Below are 17,560 nucleotides of genomic sequence, written 5' to 3' on the forward strand. Positions count from 1 at the left end.
GGCTCTCTCGCCTCCGCCGTGTTGTCATTTCTCCATGCCGATGTGACAGAGCTAAGGCGAGGTATTTCTGCTCACAGTTAGACATATGACGCTCACATCCCAGCGCATTTTCACGTGGCAGCCTTAGTGTTCCCCGGTGAGTAGTGGCACATTAAGGAATAACAAATGAGTCCATGACCCAGGGTAGTTATTCAGGGTGTGTTTGTGGAGCAGGCAAACAGCGTATGCTATTTGCTTTGCAGTAGATTCATAAGTGAAAATTGCATTGTGGCTCCATTTGGAGAGCAGGTGATGGAGTGTGCAGGGAAACAAAGAGATTGTCACTCTCCTGTTTTCTGATGTTGCTGTACCACTCTGCTGAAAGGCTCACACATCCTGCCTGTCATCTTAACACTGAATATGGCCTGTCAACACACAGTATGTGTCCGCTTTTTAAACGAGGTTGAAAAGGAGCCGTGAGTCTGTGTGTAAGTGCTCGTGTGGTTCAGAGTGTTGCGAGCATGTGAGAAGGTCTTGGATGCACGCTGAAGTGCACGCATGTGACTTCGCCTTCCTCCCCATCCTCGAACCTCTGACCCGGCCGGACTGGAGAGCACATTCTTCACACAGGCAGGGGGAGGGGAGCATAGACGCAGCCTTTTGAAGTAACTTAACATCCACGGTTACGGCTCATTTGACCCCTGCACCGTGGAGTTAACACGCATGACGATTTTATGATGCGGTGAACCCCGTCAAGGGCAGCTCTGAGGATCGTATGTGGTGAAGCTCTGGGAGGAGCGTGCATTGAATAAGACAGCCTCTCTGAAGCGGAGAGGAGAGCATGTTGGAGACACATGGGCTTTTTAGGAGTTTTTAAGTGGGTAGGTCACTGTGGAGCAAGTGTGGTAACCTTTAAGAGGTGGTTCCCAACATTTTGTTTCTGGTGTTCCCCCACAGCTTTACCAGGAGGCTAGTGTCAGGGAATACTTTTAGAGTTTTTTTCTGCAGAGCAGACACAATGGGCTTCATTTACTGATCTGTTCATAGAAACGTTCTGGCTCTGCGGGTAAAATAATTGTTCACGCAAAACTACGGTCCGATTTATGAGGCGTGCGCACTCCCTGATTTTTTTCTTACCACACTGTGTATGTTGGTGGATCAGAATCATTCGTAACTGGCAGGTGCATGCACGCTGTCTGCAATCAGCATATTGCCACAACCCCAAATTTTCCATGCAAAAAAATCCATGGGATACATAAGCTCAAAGGACATGACATGTACTTTGCACTGGCGAGCTGGCAAGATTAATTCCTTTTCCATTTCTGATGCAACTGATCCGAACAATAATGTTCACATACATCACCCCTCCAGATAATGTCCAGATAATTTCAGTCTCACAGTGCATATGAGAAATGAGTGATAAGGATCCTTTAAATAGTGATGGCTTAGTCTATCTTCTTTCAATAGATTTATTTTTTTTTATTACTATCATTTAGGTAGAGCTGCAACTAATGATTACTTTCATATCAGTTAATCTACCAATTATTTTCTCGATCAAGAGATGAATTGTTTAGTCAATAAAATGTTAGAAAATAGTGAAAAGTGTCCTAGTTAATTTCCTAGAGCCCAGGAAGATATCTTCAAAATGTTTTTTTATCTGACCAACAGTCCTAAAAAGCTGTTCAGTTTGTTATCATGTAGGACAAGAAAATCATTCAGATGTCACATTTAGAAACACGACACCACCAAATGTTTGGCTTTTTTACTTAAAAAATTACCTAAACGATAACACATCAGTTTCCTGTGGACTGACTAATGAATTCATTGACTAGTCTTTGCAGCTATATACTTAGAATGACTAAAGCTGGACATTTTAGCTATTTATCCACTGCTTTTATCTGTTTTGACAGTTTTGATTTCTTGTTGATTACTTTATCATTTTTGCTTCGGTTATTGTGACAGTAATTATGTGAAAGATCAGCCTAGCATGGATTAGTATTCCTATTTGTGACACCTTAATACTTATGTATGGACATATACAGTCTTATGTTTCACTTGTGTGCTTCTGATTATAATAACATAGACCGACAGGGGCGGCTGTGGCTCAGGAGTATTCTTGGGCAAGATACTGAACCCCAAATTGGATGAATGTTTATGAATGTTACACTGAGTAACAGTTGGCACCTTGTACAGTGGCCTCAGCCACCAGTGTGTCAGCGGGTGACTGTGACTCACAGTGTGAAAGCAACTAGAAAAGTGTTACACAAGTGCAGGTCCTAGAGAATTTCTCACTTTCCAGTAGAGAAGTGAAATAAATTGTGCATGCTTTGTTTGTTTGTTTATTTGTGGGACTATTGTGAGTGAATTAGGTACTCAAACATTTCACTTTAAAGTTCAAGAATCAAAATTACCTCTCCTGCACACACAGTGGCTGAAAGGAAGGCCTAAAATGAATGGCACACTAGGTGTGAAGTACACAATCATCATAGAAAATCAGCATGTGTGCTCATCAGTAGGAAGGCAAACAGTGGAAGACTGTGCACATCGCCCCTTGATGAAATCTTTGTGCACAAACAAACCGAGCACAATGTTCTTTCTAAAGCATTTATTTCCACAAAGCCACGTTGGACTGAAACATGCAGAATGTTACTGTAATATTAGGGTCCCAGCCAGCTCTCCAAAGACTTAAATTATGTTTCTTGGGTGACTGGGGAAATCCTCCACCACATATCAAAGCCCCATTTTGGCACACTGCATACAACAGTTGCAGGATGTCATGTGTTCAGTTTAGTATTTTATCTCATGTCTGCCCAATGTACATGATCAAATGTCCTCAACTATGTGGACTACACAGAAAAAAGAGGCAATCTAGAGAATTTGTGTGATAGTGATTTGAAATAGAGAGTTTTCCTGTTAACAGACAAGCTGGCAAAGAGGGAGAGCTCTTGTGCAGAGTGAAAAGTCATCGTAATTTACAGATGCAGTTGGTTTCCTGCGTCAGCCCACAGAGGTCCTCATGTTGGTCAATAGTGGAAATCAAACAGCTCGCCACCGTTTCCTCTTAACACCCCCTTCCTCCTCTCCAAAACCAAAACCATCACCAGCACTCTCCGCCTCCACATGATGTCAGCCAGGAGGAATTCAATCTCAGAAATGATATCATGAATGATGCATAAGACGGAAAAATGCATTTACCCTGGCGACAACACAATGAGCTGTTGTTGCGAACACCGTAATGGAAAAATATGAAGGTTACGGTGATGAAAATGTATTATGAAACTGGGAAGACATTTGTGAATGTTGTCTACTCCTGAGCTGAGGGAGCACGACCGACGACATAACCACAGCTTATAAGGAAATTCCTCAATATTTCTACAAAGGCGGGATGAATTCGACTTGAAGTCCTTGGGGAGCGTGGCTAAGAGTGCGTTTGCATGCGTGTGTGTCTGCCCACTTGTGCTATGCATGCATGAGTTTTGTCTCCTTTTGCTGGAGCACGGGGGTAAGGCGGGTGTGCCCGTCTTCCATGTTAATAATGAATTTTTGATATGAGCTCCACATGAAATTTTAATCTCTGGAATATTAGCTCACCGAGGGAGATACAAAATCAAATCAGGGGGTCGTGATTAAGCGGGTGAAGCGCATATCGACCCATTTAAATTCACATTAACCTGGCATCAAAATGTATGAGCCATGACATTGATGGCAGACATAATTTAGTGGTGTTACGTCTGTTTTTGCAAAGTAAAGGTGTGATCGCTTCATCACACATCTGCAAAACAGGGAAAATTACACTTGATACGGTTGATGATACATCCTGGATATTCAGAAATCTTAAAGGAGGTGGTTGTTTTTTCTGTCATTTCAACAAATCCCTTAAAAATAGCGAAACATGCAAAAAGGTTCTACTATTAACAAGTGTAAGTCTAATGCAGCTTATACCTCTGCTGTCAAAAAATGATTAAAAACACTTGTTTGTTGTTTTGTTGGTGCACTTGTTGCACTCACAAGAGCACCTTTGCCTTTGCACCTGTTTAGATAAAATTAGCTAAAAACCACCTTCTGCTTTTTCTTGGTCTGGTTTATGCCTCTGTGCCAGCGACAGTTGTGGCCATAGGCATTATGTTTTCCGCTTGTCCACCTGTACGTATTTCTGTCCCATTCTTGTGAACGGGATATTTCAAGGACACCTTGAGAGGATTTTTTCAATTTTGGCACAAACCACAAATCCACTTGGACTTAAAGATGAACTAATTAGATTTTGGTGGTGAAATGTTGTAGTGGCTTTGTATTCATCCCATTCCAGTGAACATGATATCTAAATAACACCTTGAGAGAATTTTATCAAATTTGGCACAAACATCCACTTGAACTCAACAATGAATTTATAAGATTTTATTTAATTACAGAGGCTGTAATTCTAGCTTGAGAATGAAACTATACATTTTGACCGTTTTTTTTTTTTGTTTTGTTTTGTTTTGTTTTGTTTTATTTTGTTTTGGGTTTTTTTTAACCCTGTATAGCCCAAATGTAGAAATGTTTTTTTCACTTTTACTAAGTTTTTAGGGAAATGTTGTAAAATTACCACATAGACATAACAAGCTCAAAATCAAATGTGATGAACGTGTTCCACAATAACTAAATATCTAAATGTTTAAGACATTGTAGTCATCACAGAAAAAAATGTTTAAGACATTTTACGTACCTGAATCTTGACAAATCAGCTCCAATTAAACACAGAGATGAGCTTCATGACCAGATGACCAGACCTATAAACACATTTACCATCCTATTGCAATGCAAGTATAAACAATGGGACCCACTTACTATGTAAATGTGTGTTTTTCTGCAGATTATTTTTTTTAGGATAGTTAAATGGGCTATAATTTTGCAATGGTGGGCCCTGCAGGGTTAAATATCTTTGATAGGCATGAATAGGCACAAAAAGTGCAGAAAAGTATGGTTAGACACAGCAACAAGCTGGGTCAAATTTACAAACTGCAAATCTGCTTTACCACAGGAAACAAATGTTTTATTCGCCCCTTTGGTAGCATTGAACAAAAGTGACCGGGAGGCAAATATTCGCCAATTTCGTGCATGTGTGACCGGAATATCAGCATTGCACTTATGTTTGAAGCTGTTTAAGTGGCCTTCAGTCTTAATTTTATGGCAATGACCCACAAAAAATATATCTCAGATGTCACACCAAATCAAAATTTCTAGCAAGAGTTTGACTTTTAATGTCCTCTGCACAGAACATGATCCTTCATGTACCTTTGCTTGAATTTACCAGCGTCGTTAAATCGCACATGGAAGGACATACAAAGACCTGGTTTTGTGCCATAGTACTCACTGCACCACATGCTGGATGAATATTTCACCAGTTATGCCAGCAGAGAGTCGGCCGAGCTTAGAGAGTTAGTAAAACAAAGCCCCACCGCTGTGTTAGCATACTCAAAGGCTCAATAATGTATCACCCACTTTTGTTCCTCACACAGCATCTATCATCTCACCATAATACTGAGCAGCGAGAAAGCCATTTTCCGTGAGCCGTAACAAGACAAAGATGAACTGCATGTTTGCGTGTACGGTTACATGTATGTGGCTGTGAGTTTGTGCACGTATGAGATGCAGAGCTGTGCAGGAGCCGAGTGCGTAATTATGTGAGTGAATGAGTGTAGATCTTAAAACCAAACTAAACACCTCAGTGCCTCTGGGCCGCTAGGACACACTTAGTTGTCATTGGCTTGGATTGCACTCATGGGAAGAATTCTGTAGCTGAATAATGTGATGTATTAAGCTGTGCTCTGCAGCAACGTATGGTAATTTGTAAGATTTTTATTTAATCAGGTAACATTGTATTCCAGCCAAATGGAACACTGCGTGAGCAAGGTGAACCTCTAATCCTTCTCCCGAGCTTCATATTCTGCTATTTTTATCTTTTGTATCTTATGAAAAAAATAGGCATTTAGAAAGGAAGAAAAAAAAAACTTTGTGCCCTGTGACAAAGTTTAAATTACTTTTTGGTGTGAATATGATGCTGAGAGGTTAATTAATCTACATAAGCAACCATCTGTTGGTGAGTGGATGATGTTGTTGAGCGTCCTAATGTGAAAAGATGAAATGACAGATCCGTTTGGAAGCTTACAGTGAGGATGATGACAGATCAGGAACGCAGATTGACTGTGTCCACATCATGTCAATACACAGCAAAGGGAGAGTAATCATTTTGACAGATATTTTGTTTTGACTAAGGATGTGCAGTATGATCCAAATGAAAGAGACAGTTCACCCCAAAACCAAAAATACATATGATTCCTCTTACCTGTAGTGCTAATTATCAGTCGAGAGCCATCTATTCTTCTATTACAGAGGAGAGAAGACACACATCTCTACTGTTGATATCTCCAACACTCAGCAACTCACACCAAAACAAACTGGACTGACAAATAGCACTACAGGTGGAAAATATGTATTTTTGATTTTGGGGTGTACTGTTGCTTCAAATACAGTTACCGTGCCAATGTCTTTATAAATCAGTTTTGCCACAGTCACCATGGTGTTATTTTAGTCACAGCAGGCAGTCAACTCAGTGTCGAGTGCCACAGAATATCTTCCATCGAGTTACTTTACATTAAAAGGATTCCTTTGCATGTCATATTGTAATGTATATAGATTTTTTTTATTTGGGGAAAAAGAGGGCACAGAAAAGGTATGGGCACACACCCTAAAGCTGTGGTGTCTGACTCTTTGTCAGGAAAGAAAAAGTTGGTTTCATGAACAGTTTCCATCCACCTGTTATGAAAAACTGGATGGAAATCTAAAAAAAATTAAAATTAATATTTATTCCAATGTCTAACATCATCTTACTGTATCTGGGAAGCTGCAATGAAATGTCATCTCATATACTCTCATTCACCCTCTTGACTATATTCTTACGCAGATTTTGAGGGAAACACGCTTGAAATTTCAGAAACACAACTTCGTCTCCAACCACTCTCAAACTCGTACCGTGTACACGCCAAGGTGATTACAGTACTTCCACCTACAAATGATGATTCAAAATCAAATTATGAATCAGAGGAAAGATGTTATCTACAACAAAAAAAATGAGCTTTAATTCAGCTCCTTAAGCTCTGACGACTATATGTCTACACGGTGTGTTTGCATTCTTTATCTTAAACCCCCTGCCAATACCCGTTTATCACAGCGCTATTAAAGCACTGTTTAAATGACAGGTGTTTTAGGCTGTTTGTTCAGATGTAATATGGTAATTGGATTGAAAATGGCTGCCCTGGGTGATGGCACAGATCCTCCGCCTCACAGCCTTTTCTTTCCAACAGAAGGTTTGAATCAGGAATGTGGATTTCGTCAGCCCCCCCAGTGAGCAGCAGAAGGACCTCACGCGTTACCAGCTTGCGCTCTTGCCATCTTTCTTTTACTCTGTGGCATGCTGTTCTGTGTCTAGGTCTGAGACGTGTGTGCATATTTTGGATTGTTGTGTGCATGTCAGCGTGTTTGTGAGGATGTGTGTCAGTTTGAGAGAGGATGCAAGCCAACAAAGTTTCACCGCCTGTCTGCAGAGCCTGACATTTCTCCTGCGCATGTGCTAATGCACCATAAGCTGGTCTTTGTTTGAAGCGATGGTTCCTGGGTTTTTTTTTAGGTGGGCTTTGTATTCATGTTCTGGTATCCACATTGACAGTATATTACATATAGTAGATGTCAGTCTGTGCACTTCCGGTTTGGCGAAGAAGACTGGAGTCCGACACGGAGGCTGAGCAATGTACTGCTGTGGAGGGCTCAGCAACAAAACCAGAAGTGTATTCTGTACTTTTAGCATTTTACCTTTCAGACGGTGATTTCCAGTGGGAAAATTAAGCCACTGTATCGCTGTCTTCGAAGCCAGACTCCATTGAGAAAAACAGGGATTTATTATCACTGAACACATGAACTGCTGGTCTGTCTCTGCTGAAATCAGTTAGTTTGGGGCACCTGGTGGCCCAGTGGATAGAGTAGCGCCCCATGTGCAGAGGCTGTGTCCTCGCCGCAGCGGCCGCGGGTTGGAGTCCACCCTCAGCCCTTTGCTGCGTGTCTCCCCCTCTCTCTCTACCCCTTTCACACTCACACTGTCCTATCCATTAAAGGCAATAAATACATTTTTTTTGCTGACTCTGACCCTCATCCACAACAGCACATTGCTTAGCTTCTGGACTCCAGCCTGCCTCTCCAAACTGGAGGTGGACTGACTTACATCTGCTGTATATAATACGCTGACTATAGAAACGTGCCCCACACAACCCCACTTCCAAAATCTGAACTGTCCCTTTAATGTGCAGCAACTTCAAAATCTAATTCACCCACTAAACTCTGCACTTGTAGTTTCACGCCTCTTGCAGCTCGGCTCTGTATCCGCTGTTAGTGGCTGTGGTGGACAGAGGCGCGCCGTGATGAGGACACACTGTAATGTAAAGTCTTGGATGTGGAGGGGGTTTTGAAGTCGAGTGTCACAGAGGCACTTGATAACAGACAGAATGGCAGAGTGTTGAGGAAGCGTTTGACAACAGCCTCTACAAAGGGAAGAGCAGAGTGATCCTGCCATCCGCTCATCAGTGGCAACAGTGAATGTGCGAGCGCTCATCAAAGGGCAGTAAGCTGCTCGCCTGACTTCGCCTGCTGTTGTCTGACCAGCTGACTAGCCGGCTGACAGAATGATAGCTCCTTTGTAGTGCTACCTTTTTGCCTCCGAATTTTCTGGCTCCTCGCAAATTAAACTCAAGCTTTTGAAGTGAGTTGATGCGCTCATATGCTTCTCCCCTCTCCAGCTCCCCGATCTCCCCCTCTTCCTTCCACTTGGTCGGCCCCGCTTGTCTGTTCGAGGCATTCTGCAGACTCAGGCTCCCACAGCAAGATCTGAGTGCAGATCCTCAACCTATATACAAGAGCACAGTAACGCTCCCTCTGGCATCTGCAAAACTTTGTCAGCAACACATCCTCGCAGCAGCAGCAACAGAGCAACTGCTGCTTCCTTGCAGTTTTCTCCAGCCAAACAACACGGAACCCCATTGTCTTTTTCATTTAATTGTGCTCCTTCAGGCTGCTGGTTAGTCACACAACAGGCCAGAGAGGCATACCTGAGGGAAGTGAATAGTGCGGTGTACCGCTAAGGATTGGCATTGGATATAGGCTCATGCACATTCACACACGCTCTCACAGAGTGTGTACCGGTGCTTAGAGGAGCAGCTGAGAAGCCCTGTAGAGCCAATTACACGTTGAGCTCTAATCTCTTGAGCAAACTGAATGGAAAGAGGAGAGGGCAAGGAGAAAAGGATGGAGGAGATGGCAATGGTGGAGTAGGAAGGACAAGAAGGAATAGATTGATGGAAAATGTAAGTATTAAGGCTGATTTATAGTTGTATGAATAACATACACAGTGGACTTTGCAAGTGGCCCACGCCATTGTGATCGTTAACACTTGTGTCTGTGTCACTTTACAGTTGCACTTCCCAAACGCTAGTTGGCAGTGCGATTTCTGTGAATTTAAATATTTTTTCAGGGCTTTACTGTCTTCACAATTTATTGTTTTTTTATCTGTGAAAGTTTCCACTTAATGGAATGGTTTTCAGCTTAAAACAAACAAACAAAAACAAACAGGAGGTCTGCCCTGCCCTGGGAAGATGTGCGTCAGGCAACAACGTAGGGTACTCGTCTATGCAGAGGATATGCTGGAAGTATGGCGTCGATTCAACCCATGAGTCGAAATCCAGCTTTAGGAGGAACGTAAAATGGAGAGTAAGTTTGACTAAAAGAAAAGTTGGAAGAGGGTAAGCTATGGAGAGGTCAGTGGCATAAGAAAAGAGGGGAAAAGAAAGACAGAATGCGGTATACGAATTAGGGAGGTATAGCATCAGAAAAGAATGAGGCGTGAGGGCAGCTCCAAGCCTCAACATGCGTTAGATGCAGAGCCCCCGGTCAAGACACATATCTATCTGTCTAACTTTTATCAGTTAAATGGATACAGCCCTGAGAGCCCCATAGGCAGAACGTGAGACTTCTAACAGCTGACGTCTCTTTTCCCTCAAGCGTTGTCAAAGGCAACAAGGGCTCCCTTTAATGTGTTATATCTGCCTGTCATGTCAGCTGCCTGCGTCTCTGTCTTTCTCTGCAGCTTTCTTACCTTTTCACTCTTTCACCTTTTGCACCGTGATATATAACTTCTATTTTCTCTCTTTTTTTGCTGAACCCTCCCCTTTTTTTCTTTTTTTTTCCACTAATACCCCCTTCCCCCCTCCCTCCCTCCCTCTCCCGTAGCATGGTAATGTTCTCAGAAATTACAGTGAGGTAAACAGAGCAGGGTGTCGAAATGAAATAACAGCTACGGGGCTGTCAGCTCGAGCGAGTGGGCCATCCGTCAGCGGGAAACGACACGGCGGACGCCTCCCCCCTCCTGTCACACACACTGTTGGATTCCTCCTGTCCTCCTGGTGGCAAGGTGAAGGAATCATGCTCATCAAAGGCTCAACGCCGCCTGGAGCCTTTCCATTAGCCTTCTACAACACTGGTCAATGGCGAGGGGACGGGCACAAAATGCCATTGCACACACAAGAATCACACACACATAAAGCGAAAAAAGACTCTATAGATTTGATGGAAGAGACGCATAATTACCCCGAGATAGGATATATACACAGGCGCACACACACCTCAATTACGGTTTCATTCATAGCCTGACAGCGGAGCGTGTGCAAAGGCTGACATTAAAGGAAATTAAATCTCCTCATGGAATGGGGCAGCCCGTCTCACCTCCCGTCAAAATGCTCCCATTTCCACTCCTCCCCGTAACCTTCTCATCTGGGTATTTAGGGCTTTGTGGTGCGGAACGTCATCAAAGAGGAAACTTAGCGAGGCGGCCGTGCGTAGATGAGGCCTCCCCGCGATAATCCCCGCCAGCAAACGGAGCTCTCTGCTATTAGCCCGCGCGCACAAATTACCGCTCTCCGTTCCGTCGCATCCATTCACCGCGTGTACTGTCACATGCTTAAAGGAGAAAGTGCTTTCATTCACACACACCTAAACTCTCATATCATTGGCTAAGCCCGGCGACTGAGTCAGTCAGTTAACTCTTTGATCCAGACCTCCTGTCTGCATTGGAATAGGAAGCCTATTTGACATAATCCTGAAAAACATCACCTCACATAACAACTCAAAGGAAAGCACAGCTGCACAGCTACATACAGCAAAGGGACTTAGCAGGAGAGTGACATGTGTACAGTAGATTTTTTACAGGCAGATTTAATTAAGCCTCATTCACTGCCAAATCCTGTGTTATACAAACTCTTGTGCGCTCCTTTTGAAGCGCATAAATGTGACAAACCAGCGCAAGAAGGGAGGGGGTTTAGTTTCCCCAAAGTTAGGTAATTGAGTTCCTGGTTAAAGGAGAAAGGGCTGCGGTTTTCCTGCTTTTACGGCAAGCACGGGCTTTTTCCCAAAGGCTTTAATCAGATCAAACATGTCCTGTCAGATAAGACGGCTAATTAATCAGGGGAGGGACCAGTCTTCTCCTCTGACAGATGGAGAGATGGAGGCTGGTGGAGGCACTTCCTCTCCTCCTCCTTAACCTCTTCCTCCGACCGTCAACAGAAAGCAAAACAAGAACAGAGTGAGACAGTGTTGCCTGTGGCGAAGCACAGAGAGTCTGTAAAGATTCTCAAAGAAGGTGTTTACATGCAGGCTGCAACTGAAGTATCTTCACAACCCCCAGCTGAGAAGAAGACAGACTTCTTTACTGAAGTCCCTGTTTACAGTGTGCTGCATATGTGTGTGAGGAAGATCACAGAAAATTCACGTTTCTTGTCTTTTTGTGCTGTTGATTTAAGGCCGAATCAGCTAAATTCACAGTTAAGTAGTGATAGCAGATTCCAAATCTCCTTGAATGCAAATTATATTTTACAAAATTTCACTTATGTACCTATTACTGATACTGTTAAAGTGAAACCTCATCTGGACCCTTTTTTTTCGGGTTTTTCTGATTCATTTGCGACCGTAGGTGGTTTGTCTGTTTTGGGCTGCTGTAGAAACATGGTGATGCAACATGGTAGACTTTATGAATGATGACCCGCTTCCAATATAGATATAAATGGCTCAACACAACAATGCTTACTTTCAGGTGATCTTTCACTGAAGAAAACATACTTACCATATTATATTCCATCTCTGCCAGTATGTATCCCCCTAAATCCTACACACTGAACCTTCACAAGAGTTTCCTCCATTAGTCCCACTGAAACAAAAATATGTGTAAATATGGTCAAGGATGAAAAATCCTTCAGACTCACTTTAATTTACTTCAGGCAAAAGACAGTTACTTCTTCTTCTTATCCTTGTGTCTCATCTTCTTTTGTCTTCTTGCCAGTTATTAAGATTTATGAGACAAGGTTTGGCCGACCCAACTTAACCACTCCTGAACTAATGAAATTACCATTTTACTCTTAAGAATTCATATCATTCCATAACTTTTAAAGATGTGTGTCTTGTTATATTGCTGTTGTTATTCAGGATAGATTCAGTAGCCTTCCTTCTTATTAGATGATAGAGCCCAACCATCACACAGATGATTGCCTCTCTATATGCTGATGCTCCTTTTGAAGGCCCTCCACTGCTCACATTATTGATCTAAACTAGATTAATATGTAACCTTCTGATAAGAGAAGCTGTTACTGAGGGTGTGAGGAAATTTAACTCATGATTCATTTTGATTAAATGCAGAACTTGTAAGTGCAGTTCACAAAGGCAGAGTCAAAACATCCACTCAGAATTATCCAAAAGATTCACATCTATTAGTTTTCTTTCAGCAATTGACCGACCCAAATTTAAAATAGATGGTACAAGATTAACTCTCTACTAATACCTGTGATCTAAAGTGGATGTAACTCTTATCAAAATGCTGCAGTAATCACTCATCACATTATGCTGGCCTTTTTGTAATATTGCTTTTGCCCTTGTGGTCCTGGCTGCTGTTGGAGGAAAGCGTTGGAGATGTTGGATAAAGAGATGTGATGAATGAGAGCTGGTTCAGATCTGAATCTGGCTGGCCGCCTGATTGGATACTTATTACCTGGGTGGGAGGATGGACTGAATGCAATTTGGTATGTTAGAGAAGAATATGCTGACGTGCGTACAGCATCATAATTGGAGATAAGGATGACATAATGTTGTTTCATGCTTAATTTAGAGACTTGTAGCGTAGATGGATGGATGGATAGCTGGTTGACTTACACGGTGGCTGCCTGCCTCCGTGACTGATTGACTGGGGCTGCTGTTTCCAGCTGTTCCACTGTAGAGCTCACAGGGCCCGCTGCTACCTCAGGCTCAACCCACCACCAGCTGTGTAGCTTCACCTAGCTAGCAGCAGCCTCTGGGCACAACAGAGAAACACGCTGTTGTACAATTCACACTGCACAGCTTCTCGCTGGTTCTCTCTTTCTCTTCATCTTTAACACTTTAGATTGGTTTAACAAGAAACACGCCCATAATAAGCCATGCAAACTATAAAAATGTACAGCAAGATGTTGACACAGACTGTCATATTACTTTCCATAGGTTACTCACTATCTGTGCAATCCTGGAAGAAATAATCAGATCCTCTACTTAACTATAAGTATCAATACCACCCTGTGAAAATTCTTTGTAATGAGTAGAAGTCCTACATTGAAAATGGTACTTCGGTAAAAGTAAGTATAATCAGGAAAATGTAAGTGAAAGTTTCCAGTGCGGGGAAAAAACCCCCAAAAAAAACACAACCCAAAAAGTTACAATTTTAGAAATAGGAAAAACAGAAAAATCAAAAACAGAAAATGAAAAAAAACCCATCAAAACTCAGTTATAAAAAAAGAATCCTTAAAGAATTCTTAAAAATAAGACAAAAAATATTATATACATTTTTTAATCTTTTCTTTAAATAGAAAAAGATGTAAATTTTTATCCAATCAGTTGGCAATCAATTTTCTCTGAATTGATTAATCAACTGATTGTTTCAGATGTACTTGTATAAACCCTTTGGTAACTTTGCTAACTAGCAAAACATATTTTATACATTCTTCTTTTCAATGCAAAAATCTTAATTTGTAAAGTAATTAAAGCTCTGAGAAGAATTTAGTCAAAAAAGTGCATTTTTCTCTCTGATATGTGGTTGAGTAAAAGTAAAAAGTACCATAAAAAGAAGATACTCTAGTAAAGTACAAGTACCTCATATTCATACTTAGGTACAGTACTTTAGTTAGTTCATTTAGTTTACATTCCCCCTCTGTATCTGTGTCACGCATAGAGCCAGAGGCACAGTGACCTACTGGTGTATCCATCTGACATGTGAGCAGAGCAAAGTGTCATATGAGTTCAGCCAGAGTTTGGTTCCACTGCTGGCACCGCTGCGGCGTGTTACGTGACGCCCCACGACACAGAGCCGATGCATATTTCACAATTCTGACAATTGTTGGTGATACATTATTTCTCATCTTTTTCTCTCTCTCCCTCTCTTCTCTCTCCTCTATCCATCTTTCATTACTCTTCAAACCCCTGGCCTTGCAGCAACAGGAGCAGGACCCCACCAACCTGTACATCTCCAACCTGCCGGTGTCTATGGACGAGCAGGAGCTGGAGAACATGCTGAAGCCTCTGGGTCACGTCATCTCCACGAGGATACTGAGGGATGCCAACGGGGTCAGCAGAGGAGTCGGCTTCGCCAGGTACACAGTAACGCTGCTACTACAGGGGTGGGAATTGATAGGATATTATTGATACCAGTGCCATTATCATTTCCGCTTATCAGTCTGATTCTCTTTTTTTTATCACGTATCCATTATTGGGTAATTTTTTTGCGTTGGAAAAAAGCAGGCCTTCTCAGGTTTTCAGCATCACTGTTTTTATTGTCTCTCTTGAGTCTGAACACAGTGTAGATGAAATGAGAGAATATTTGTACAGTATTTGTTTTCACGTCTTAGTAAAAAAAAAAATTCTGGCGCTGATGTTATTGTTACAGGATATTTACCCTTGGTAATGGACATGCTGTTCGGGTTGGAAGCAGTGGCACCCATGCATAGAGTGTAAAATACATAGCATTTCTTAAATTTAAAGGGTGGGTCCAACTGCGTTCTATTCTGTGTTTTTCAAATTGAAGCTTCCACTCAGACAATATCGAAAAGCGTTAAAGTAGGTTACAGCCACCCCCACACACATGCCGTTCACTGACATTGCAAGCATGGAAGGTAAGAAAAGTGTCAAGGTTTTAGCTTTGTGGTGGAACATAATGGCATTAAGCCTTTATTTAACCAGGTGAAAACACACTGAGATTCATGACAATACTTCATTTGTATAGTGTAAAACACATTAATAGATGCACAGTCCCAATTTGGAGACGCAGACAGGAGAACTGGGCCACAGAAATTATAAAGTGCAGCCTACTGCTTTGGACGTCCCATTAGTCCACTGACAGCTTCAACATGTGACGTGTTGGGATGAGAACGTGATGGATAAGCTCGCAGGCGTATGATCAGATGTATTGGAAAATTTGGAACCTGTTCCCAACTTGAACCAGTTCTCTATTCCCATCTCGTTGATATAATTTGCAGATCATTTTGACCTATATACTGTAAGTTCATTTTCACAACTCTACAGACTCAAGACAAATGGGCTCAAACACGTGAACATGCTCTGGCATACTGGCACACACTCGTGCTTACTATGTGCACGCACACGTTCACTCTAAAGAGACACTTGTCAGATGAATCCTGCCTCGAGGCGGTGGAAACTTTAAAAGGTGATTTGTTTGCCAGGCCTGTTTGACAGCGCGCCTGCCAGTCGATGAGTTCATCTTTGTTCATGCCTGTGCATCAGAGTGTGTGTGCACATGCAGAGTAACGGATGCTTGGGCCTGTACATTCTCACACATCCACGGATACCTGCAATTACCTCCTTCCAGTACAGCCAGGGCTGACATATTTCCACCACCACTCCCAACACTCAATGCTTTATTTCTTTTTTCTACTTAGAAAAGTTTCCATTTCAGCTCGTTAATCCCCCAAAGTCATAAACCGCTCTGTCCTTGTCCTCTGCAGCAGCCACCAGGCTCTCATTCCCCTCCACACATTCCTCCCTTGTTTACCCAGAGGAGGCCACTGACGGCCACTGAGCCGCCATCTTGCAGGGATTTTTCTTAATCACCTGCTCCGGCTGAACTCCTCTCCTATTCCCCGCTCTATTACTGCGGGTTACAGCAGGACAGACAGGCACAAACACACACAAACAGGCACTTAGGCAAAAACTTGAGCATATGCACAGACTGGCCGCCTCACATGTGCATAAGAGCATGCACGTGTGCCAGACTCTCCCGTGCGCGTGCACACACACACAGACAGGAAGGCAGCCTCCTGCAGACCAACAAGCAGAGCACAGCAACAACCTGCCACAGGCCACCTGTTCCAGCAGCCCTCGGTGGGAGGACGAGGAGACATGATGGAAAAGGGAGAGAGAGAAAGGATATGAGTGTGAAACAATGGGCAGGTAAAAGAACTAATCATAGAGGTTATTATAAAGAGAAAGAGAAGGTGACGGGAAGGAGAGCGTAGTGTGACACGTAGGAAGATTGAGGAATAGAGACGAGTGAGTGCGGGTGTCTGGGAGAAAATATGGGTGGTGTTTTGGTTAGATAAAGAGCAAAAAGAGAAAAATTAGGAGGTTTCTTCGTGTAATTTGTAAGTACGGGTCAGAAAAAGAAGCCAGTGAGAGGGGAAAAAAATGCATTTTATGAATAGCAGAGCTCCCGTTAGCTGTGTCAACAGACGGACAGACAGACAGCTGCCGAGGGTTGGGCCATGAGGGGCATTAGAGAGAGTAAACTGAGCTAAGTGTTTGTGGGCCGATCCATTACTGTTATCAGAGCCCATTACTCCAGCCCCAGCACTAATCATTGCAGACAGCAGCACCTGATGCCATTAACCAGCAGCACACAGAGAACCAGCCTGCCTCACCGCCTACCTGGCTGCCTCTCTTGCTGAGCGGCGGCTAACCCGAAAGCCTCGCTGACCAACAGACAGTCTGGCTGACCGCTTTGTTTCCCTACGACTGCCTAACAGCCCGTCTGCCTTATTTACTCCTTGTCTACCCACCTGTTTTCTGTCTACCTACCTGCTTGAAAGGAGAGACAGCGTCGAGGAGGAGGCAAACAATGAGTAGCCAGAGGGGGTGTGAGGAGGATGGATGAAGAGCGCAAGGGAATAGTGAGGAGAGGCAGAGCGGCAACACTTCCAGTCAGAGGATCACTTAAAACTCTGGAGGAGTGTGATGCATCCGTGCCCCCCTTTTAAGATGGAAAGCAAAAATACAGCAACAAATAATCTCAAAACAGCTTTTGTTTTGACAAGGCAGTACACAACCACATAAACCTCAATATTTCACTAAGTTTTTAGGCTTTATTGAAAGAGAGCAATAAAGCGATGAGGAGCTTTCTTCATGCAGATCCTCTCTGTGTCACCTCCCGAAGTGAAAGCATTATGGAGGGGTTATTGGTGTGTTTGTGTAACCGTGTTCT

General features: G+C 42.9%; 1 protein-coding gene across 8 annotated transcripts in view; it reads left to right on the forward strand.

The window, feature by feature from the left end:
- LOC121957585 (RNA-binding motif, single-stranded-interacting protein 3) overlaps positions 1 to 17,560 on the forward strand; it is a 388,916-nt gene that overhangs the window by 269,274 nt on the left and 102,082 nt on the right. For all 8 annotated transcript variants that reach the window (XM_088090904.1, XM_088090900.1, XM_042506228.2 and 5 more), the window contains one exon: positions 14,563 to 14,720. In XM_088090904.1, coding sequence (XP_087947030.1) covers positions 14,563 to 14,720 — 158 coding nt within the window. The remainder of the gene's footprint in view (positions 1 to 14,562; positions 14,721 to 17,560) is intronic.

The sequence above is a fragment of the Plectropomus leopardus genome, chromosome 17 (assembly GCF_026936395.1).
Source record: "Plectropomus leopardus strain MGB_pleo_1.0 chromosome 17, ASM2693639v1, whole genome shotgun sequence".
Classification (NCBI taxonomy): Eukaryota; Metazoa; Chordata; class Actinopteri; order Perciformes; family Serranidae; genus Plectropomus; species Plectropomus leopardus.